This window comes from Salvelinus sp. IW2-2015, linkage group LG19 (genome assembly GCF_002910315.2).
Source record: "Salvelinus sp. IW2-2015 linkage group LG19, ASM291031v2, whole genome shotgun sequence".
NCBI lineage: Eukaryota > Metazoa > Chordata > Actinopteri > Salmoniformes > Salmonidae > Salvelinus > Salvelinus sp. IW2-2015.
This window is the reverse complement of record NC_036859.1, coordinates 33264059-33272269: the sequence shown is the minus strand read 5'-3', so window position 1 is coordinate 33272269 and position 8211 is coordinate 33264059. Positions and strand designations below refer to the sequence as shown.

The following is an 8211-nucleotide window of genomic DNA, read 5'->3' as shown; positions in this document are numbered from 1 at the left end:
TCTGAGAAGGCACTTTATATTTTAATCAGACAGTAACAAATGTTCTGTAAACACCAACTCCAAAGGCTGGGAGGAAGACACAACATCAGCGGCTACAGAATCACACAGTGTCACAATATCAGTGTGCCCTTGGCTCAGTGTGGCATCAAACYTTAACCATAACACTCAACACTGGCTGATATTTKATACTGGCAGTTTAATTAACAGGTCAAACATACCAACCTCAGTACTTAGTAACAGAACAGGAGAGGAATACAGGAGAGGAATTAATCAAACAAAATTCCCCATTACAGGCTTATTMGTATGTTTTAAAGGGATAGTTCACTAATTACACATTGGTTTCCTTACCCTGTAAGCAGTCTATGGACAAGGTATGACAGCAATCCATGCTTTGGTTTAGTTTCCCTGGAACTGTTTCCACATGCTGAMGTTTTAGCATGTGTGGCACAAATTCCATTCAAGTCATGGGACTGATATGAGCTTTTTTCGCTCATAATGTCCAAATCATCCGAAAGTATCTACAATTGATTGTGAAGCTCAACAAAGTCACTTATAGGTGATTTTAACGATTCCCTTTATCTCCCCTGGAGAGTTGCCAGTGAGCTCTGTGGGCCCTCAGGATGGCACATTTCTAGCTGTGAACGATGATACAACAAGTAAGCTGAGGTACTGACCACCAGAAACACTTTGTTCCTTGGAGAGGAGTCCTCCACCAGCCTGCAGGAACTGGCTGCTTCCATGGACTCTGGAGAGCACTGAGAGTGGGGCAGAGGAAAGGAGACAGAGCCTGTATTTCTGTATTCTGTATTTCAGTTCACTAATATCGTAGCAAGACATTCTGTCAACACAGTTGTAAATAACAGTTTTTTTCCCTTATTTTTTTGGCTTTATTTTTCAGGCTCACTGAGTTGCTCAGGCAGATGAAAACCAGATACCCCTTCTAAGCAAAATAGTCATTTTAGTTGTGTGTTGTTAACTTTTTATCATTGTTTTTAACATTGTTTTGAACATTGAGACAGAATGTTCATTATTTATTTATTTATTTMACCTTTATTTAACCAGGTAGGCTAGTTAAGAACAAGTTCTCATTCACAACTGCGACATGGCCAAGATAAAGCAAAGCAGTGCAACACAAAMAACAACACAGAGTTACACWYGGAATAAACAAACATACAGTCAATAATACAATAGAAAAAGTCTATATACARTGTGTGCAAATGAKGTAGGAYAASGGWGGTAAGGCAATAAATAGGCCATAGTGGCGAAATAAGTACAATATAGCAATTAAACACTGGAGTGATAGATTTGCAGAAGATGAGTGTGCAAGTAGAGATACTGGGGTGCAAAGGAGCACAACAATTAATTAAACAAACAATAACAGTATGGGGATGAGGTAAGTTGGATGCGGGGTATTTACAGATAGCTATGTTACAGGTGCAGTTATCTGTGAGGCTGCTCTGACAGCGTGGTGCTTAAAGCTAGTGAGGAAGATAGAGTCTCCATGACCTTCAGTTGATTTTTGCAATTCGTTCCAGCATTGGCAGCAGAGAATCTGTAAGGAAAGCAGGCCGTTAAGGAGAATTGGCTTTGGGGGTGACCAGTGAATTATATACCTGCTTTGGAGCGCGGTTGCTGATGGGTTGGCTGCTGCTATGGGTGACCAGTGAAGCTGAGGATTGAAGGCGGGCTTTACAGCAGAAGACTTATAGATGACCCGGAGCCAGTGGGTTTGGTGACAATATGAATAAGCGAGGGCCATAGCCGAGATGGAGCATACAGGTCGCAGTGGGGTAGGTATGGGTGCTTTTTGTGACAAAACGGATGCACTGTGCATAGACATACATCCAATTTGCTGAGTAGAGTGTTGGAGGCTATTTTGTAAATGACATCGCCGAAGTCGAGGATCGGTAGGATAGTCAGTTTTATGAGGGTATGTTTGGCAGCATGAGTGAAGGATGCTTTGTTGCAAAATAGGAAGCTGATTCTAGATTTAATTTTGGATTGGAGATGCTTAATGTGAGTCTGGAAAGAGAGTTTACAGTCTAACCAGACACCTAGGTATTTGTAGTTGTGTAATTACATTAAATGTGTAATTTCTTTGCAAATGTGTTCTGTTTTTCACTGAAACCATAAGTACTGACTAACTATTAAGTGTAAGCTCACTTACTACAATAAATACATTTGGCACGTAGAATAGCAATGCAGTTTTTCAGTAAGAAGTTACTCTCCCAAGGCATACATTTAACTAAAGAGACTCAGATCTATGAGAAGAAGCACCTGTCTGTCTGGTGCTGTAGACCAGGTCCATGATTAGGTTGTCCACACTAACCGCTTACTGAAGTTTTACACCTAATCAAATATTTGATTTTGTTAGTTTAACTTTAAAAAAAATATTTAAAAAATATCATAATTAAAACACATCTCCATATCTACCTAAAGAAAGGGAGTTAGAAGTGCCCCGGAACTTGTAATACCGGCAAAAAAAATCACCCGGACCGTTTACATTGCAGTACTTTAGCGTTCTAAATGGGAGTGAGGCACTTTCACAGAGTTCCCACGTTGTCAGCATCACAGTGTATGTGTGGGATTTAAAGTGATTTACAAAATACAGACGAGGAAATATGTCGGAGTTGACGAAGAAAACAGACGAGGATGTAATTGAGAAACCACTTCCCCCTAACTGGATTTTACAGCATCCAATGGTAAGTGCCAAATGCCATCAACAAACATAGCTGACGTTAGGCATGAACAACAACAATAACCGATGCACCAATGTAACTGATGCAGTACTAGCTAACGTTTTAAACTGTTACCCTCATGCTCATAGTATCAGCATCTGATGAACCTAGATGTTGGAGACAGTGCTCAAGTGCATGCAGCTTTCTTGGTGTACCTGGATCTTGCTGAAGGTGAGTTAACCATGAATTGGATCGACAATCAACTCTGTTTTGCATCATCACAAACTAGCTACTTGACCTTTCAGGCGAGGGCTTCCATCCGGCCCCACTTTTGGGTTTTCAGCTGAAGGAATGGAGGACAGCTCAATGTGAACTACAATCCCGACGCTCTTTTTTAACTTTTCAAAACGCATGCAATACGGTTTTGRAAACATTTGTAACTTTCATACTACCAAGAAATGATCTTTCAAATACAAAAGATCCACTTAATGTACGGAGTTTAGCAAAGTTACAGCCGGCAGTAAGACAGCCTCCAGTCGAGGTATGACACATCCTCTCGCCTTCAAATCAAATCAAATGTATTTATATAGCCCTTCTTACATCAGCTGCTATCTCAAAGTGCTGTACAGAAACCAAGCCTAAAACCCCAAACAGCAAGCAATGCAGGTGTAGAAGCACGCTCACATTTCCATTGGACCATTCCATTCCACATTTCCAGCAAGTGTTAAGCCTCGATCACATCGGCCGTGTCATTGCGCGAAATAGTATGCAGCATCATCTGAATGTTTGACTCATACCTTCGATAAATCCAACCTATGCACCACACACAACGCGCTGCAACTGCCATGCAATTTTGTAAAATTTTATTTAACAAGTCAAATCAGTTAAGAACAAATTCTTATTTACAATGACGGCCTACCTAAAGACAAAAGGTCTCCTGTGGGGATGGGATAAAAAAAATAAAGGTGTATGTATGTGTGTGTGTATGTATATATATAGTTGAAGTCGGAAGTTTACATACGCTTTAGCCAAATATATTTAAACTCMGTTTTTCACAATTCCTGACATTTAATCCTAGTAAAAATTCCCTGTCTTAGGTCAGTTAGGATCACCACTTTATTTTAAGAATGTGAAATGTCAGAATAATAGTAKAGAGAGTGATTGATTTATTTCAGCTTTTATTTCTTCCATCACATTCCCAGTGGGTCAGAAGTTTACATACACTCAATTAGTATTTGGTAGCATTGCCTTTAAATTGTTTAACTTGGGTCAAAAGCGTTCCGATGATAGCTTCCAGACAAGGCTTCCCACAATAAGTTGGGTGAATTTTGGGCCGTTCCTCCTGACAGACCTGGGTGTAACTGAGTCAGGTTTGTAGGCCTCCTTGTCACACAACGCTTTTTCAGTTCCTCCCAAATTTTCTATATAATTGAGGTCAGGGCTTTTGTGATGGCCACTCCAATACCTTGACTTTGTTTGTCCTTAAGCCATTTGCCAAACCTTTGGAAGTATGCTTGGGGTCATTGTCCAATTTGGAAGACCCTTTGCGACCAAGCTTTAACTTCCTGACTGATGTCTTGAGATGTTGCTTCAATATATCCACATAATATTCCTTCCTCATGGTGCCGTCTATTTTGTGAAGTGCACCAGTCCTCCCTGCAGCAAAGCACCCCCACAACATGATGCTGCCACCACTGTGCTTCACGGTTGGATGGTGTTCTTCGGCTTGCAAGCATCCCCCTTTTCTCCCAAACATAACATGGTCATTATGGCCAAACGGTTTGTTTCATCAGACCAGAGGACATTTCTCCAAAAAGTATGATCTGTGTCCCCATGTGCAGTTACAAAACCGTAGTCAGTTTTTTTCTTTATGGCAGTTTTGGAGCAGTGGCCTTCTTTCTTGCTGAGCGGCTTTTCAGGTTATGCCGATATAGGACTCCGTTTTACTGTGGATGTAGATACTTTTAGTACCGTGTTCTCCAGCATCTTCAACAAGGTCTTTGTGCTGTTGTTCTGGATTGCAATTTGCACTTTTTGCACCGAAGTACGTTCATCTCCAGGAGACAGAACGCTCTCCTTCCTGAGCGGTATAACGGCTGTGTGGTCCCATGTGTGTTTATTCTTGTGTACTATTGTTTGTACAGATAACGTGGTACCTTCAGGGCATTTGGAAATTGCTCTTGATTTTTTACTTTTGATTTCCCATGTGTCCAAGCAAAGAGGCACTGAGTTTGATGGTAGGCCTCTGAAATACATCCACAGAGTACACCTCCAGTTGACTCAAATTAATGTCAATTAGCCTATCCAGAAGCTTCATAAAGGCCATGGACATTTTCTGGAATTTTTCTTCCCAAGCTGTTTAAGGCACAGTCAACTTAGTGGTATGTAAACTTCTGACCCACTGGAAATTGTGTACCAGTGAGTTAGAAGTTAAATTAATACTGTCTGTAAACAATTGTCTGGAAAAATGACTTGTCATGCACAAAGTAGATGTCCTAACCGACTTGGCAAAACTATACGTTTGTTAACAAGAAATTTGTGGAGTGGTTGAAAAATGATTTTAATGACTCCAAACACACACATCTGTAGCACATATATCATCTGTAGTCACTAGCCCTTGCATGTCCCCTTTTACTTGTGAGGGAAAATTCCCGATGCTGCCCAAATGCTCTGTCTAAACGCAAAATATATAATATATGAAAGTTAAGTTCCAAAACCATATTGCGGGCGAGGCATATTTGCGTTTAGACAGAGCATTTGGGCAGCGTCGGGGAATTTCCCTCACAAGGCAAAAGAGGACATGCAAGGGCTAGTGCTACAGATGATATCAGTTGTATAAACCTACCTAGGCTACATAAAATGTAAACTAAGTACTTTGCAATGAAAACCTATTATTAGCCAGGTGTACCTWGTGTATAGCAAGTTACTTATCATGCTCCTGACTGTGCCAACATTAGCTAGCTAGCGAATCATCTCTGTCCTTTCCATTACAGTGCGTCAGTGGAAGGAGGTGAGTGGAGTGGGGTGCTCTGAGCTGCGACTGGTGTTGCTGGAGGGAAGGGAGAAGGAAGGAGAGCCCACTCAGACGGTGCTCCCACTACCTGTACACAGAGGCCTGTGCCATAGAAGGTGATAAGACCGGGTCTCTTTATCGAATACCCACTCAGCTATAAGACCTCCAAATTCAGGGAACATAGAAAGGAATTAATTAATGTACAAAAATAAGACTGATGCTATGCTACAGGGTTGCAGTCAATTCCATTTAAATTCTAGTCAGTTCAGGTAGTACCCAACTTTTCAATGAGGAACATTTGGAATTGGAATTTGTTGACTGTCATTGAAATGGAATTGACCCAACGTTAGATTACGCCACAAATCAACATTTTGCAACACTTGCGGAACACCAGCGGATAATGAACGCAGCCGGCCCCAAAGAATGTAGGCAAACTGAAACTGGAGTGTGATTACTGTGTATTTTCTTCAATGTAAGATCATTTCTTTATACAGATCTATGATTTGGTCCATCTTTGACCTCTTCTCCTCCCTCTCCTAGTGTGCGGTCAGTGCTTGCCAGAGGCTCGCCCATGCTCCTGTGTGTGGTGGCATCTGACTCCAGCCTTGTCTACCAGAGGATGTGTGATGGCCTGCTGACCCCTGACCCCCCCGTGGGCATCCAGGACCAGGGCCGCCGGCAGCACCGCAAAAGACGCCAACAACATTGAACCGCAGCAGAACCACAGTGACCGTTAGTAGACCGCTATGGTCTGGTAATKAACTCTGCAGTGACCAGGAGAGAACCACAGACTGAATGGCAGGCTGTTGTGGTCTCGTAATGATGAACCAAAGTGCCAGTGATTTCCTTAAATTTGGCAGGGCGTGCCTAGCTTCATTGCTCCGTTTCTGAACTGTTTTTGGGAACCTGGGCATAGCGACTTTCTTAAGGCTCAACAGCTAGCCTACAAAGTATGACAGACCCTGAGAGACTGCGTCAAGAGAAATATGACAMATTTTACAACAGCCATAACTGCCTTAAAAAGGTGCTACAGTCTCTGTGGGCCAGAGGGTTTGTGTTATAGCTTCTCGGACAATTGACAGACAATCAAACAAACAGACACTGGATTGCAGTTGGACATAAAATTGCCAGAGGATACATAAGTTGTATTGAATTAAATCTCCATACAGTACATCCATGAAGCAATACATGCTTATGTAGCAGACTGCAGTAGGCTACTTCCATATGACACCACTTAGAACTCGTTCAGATGGTTATAGTTACTGTAACACTGTTTTGTGCCGACTCCATACCCATTTACTTTAAATGCAGTTGTGATTTTTAAACTGTAGAGGGCATGAAAACTACCATGGATGCCTCAATGATATCATTGCTAGACAGTCATTTGACTTTGACAGATAAAGACAACAGTAAACACAATGATGGGTGTGCCTGTGCATTATGAGGTATTAGTAACACCACAAGGACCGTGTGAGAAACCATTTTGTTTGACAAATTATATTACAGTGACCTGAAAACACTTTATTTTACTAAAAAAAAAACGAAAGAAAAACTCAAATTGAACAAGCAAAAATGAGCATGACAACAAATGCAAAGAGCACTACATAATCTGACTATGCTCCTTATACAGTATAATGTCTTTAGATTGAACACTGATGTGGTCTTATTAACAGGTAAGAACTGATACTGACAGCTGTGTGTACAATTGGTGCAACAGAGCCTAATGAAGAGGTAGGCTCGACTACAAAACAACAATGACTAGAACACTTCAACCCTGAGCATTGACATTAAACAAGAATACCCTACGTAGTAAAGTAAGAAGACATGGGCCGACTATGAATCACATAGTGCATTTGGAAAGTATTCAGACCCCTCCACATTTTGTTACGTTACAGCCTTATTCTAAAARGGATTAAATAGTTTCCCCCCCCATTATCAATCTACCCACAATGACAAAGCAAAAACTGTGTGCTTAGGATTGTTGTCCTGTTGGAAAGTGAACCTTTTCCCCAGTCTGAGGTATTGAGTGCTCTGGAACAGGTTTTTATCAAGGATCTCTCATCAAGGATCTGTCATGTGACTTTTACTAAGGAGTAGCTTCTGTCTGGCCACGCTACCATAAAAGCCTGATTGGTGGAGTGCTGCAGATGATTGTCCTTCTGGAAGGTTCTCCCATCTCCACAGAGGAACTCTGGAGCTCTGTCAGAGTGACCATCGGGTTATTGGTCACCTCCCTGACCAAGGCCCTTCTCCCCTGATTGATCAGTTTGCCGGGCGGCCAGCTCTAGTAAGAGTGTTGTTTCTAAACTTCTTCCATTTAAGAATGATGGGGGCCACTGTGTTCTTGGGGACCTTCAATACTGCAGAAATGTTTTGGAATTGACCTCAGGTAGACTCCAATCACRTTGTAGAGAAATCTCAAGGATGATAAAAAGAAACAGGATGCACCTGAGCTCAATTTCGAGTCTCATAGCAAATGGTCTGAATACTTATGTAAATAAGGTATTTCTGCGTTTTATT

The 8211-nt window shown here is 41.6% G+C and overlaps 2 protein-coding genes across 2 annotated transcripts in view; one reads left to right on the top strand and one right to left on the bottom strand.

Annotated features, from left to right (window-relative positions):
• Positions 1-8211, bottom strand: part of LOC111979369 (eukaryotic initiation factor 4A-II-like) — a 336073-nt gene that overhangs the window by 171171 nt on the left and 156691 nt on the right. The gene's annotated exons all lie outside the window — the stretch shown is intronic.
• Positions 2524-6864, top strand: tsen15 (TSEN15 tRNA splicing endonuclease subunit). Its single transcript, XM_024010460.2, has 4 exons — positions 2524-2702; positions 2828-2909; positions 5672-5807; positions 6232-6864. The coding sequence occupies exons 1-4, from the start codon at positions 2622-2624 to the stop codon at positions 6398-6400; spliced, it is 468 nt and encodes a 155-aa protein (XP_023866228.1). The 5' UTR covers positions 2524-2621; the 3' UTR covers positions 6401-6864.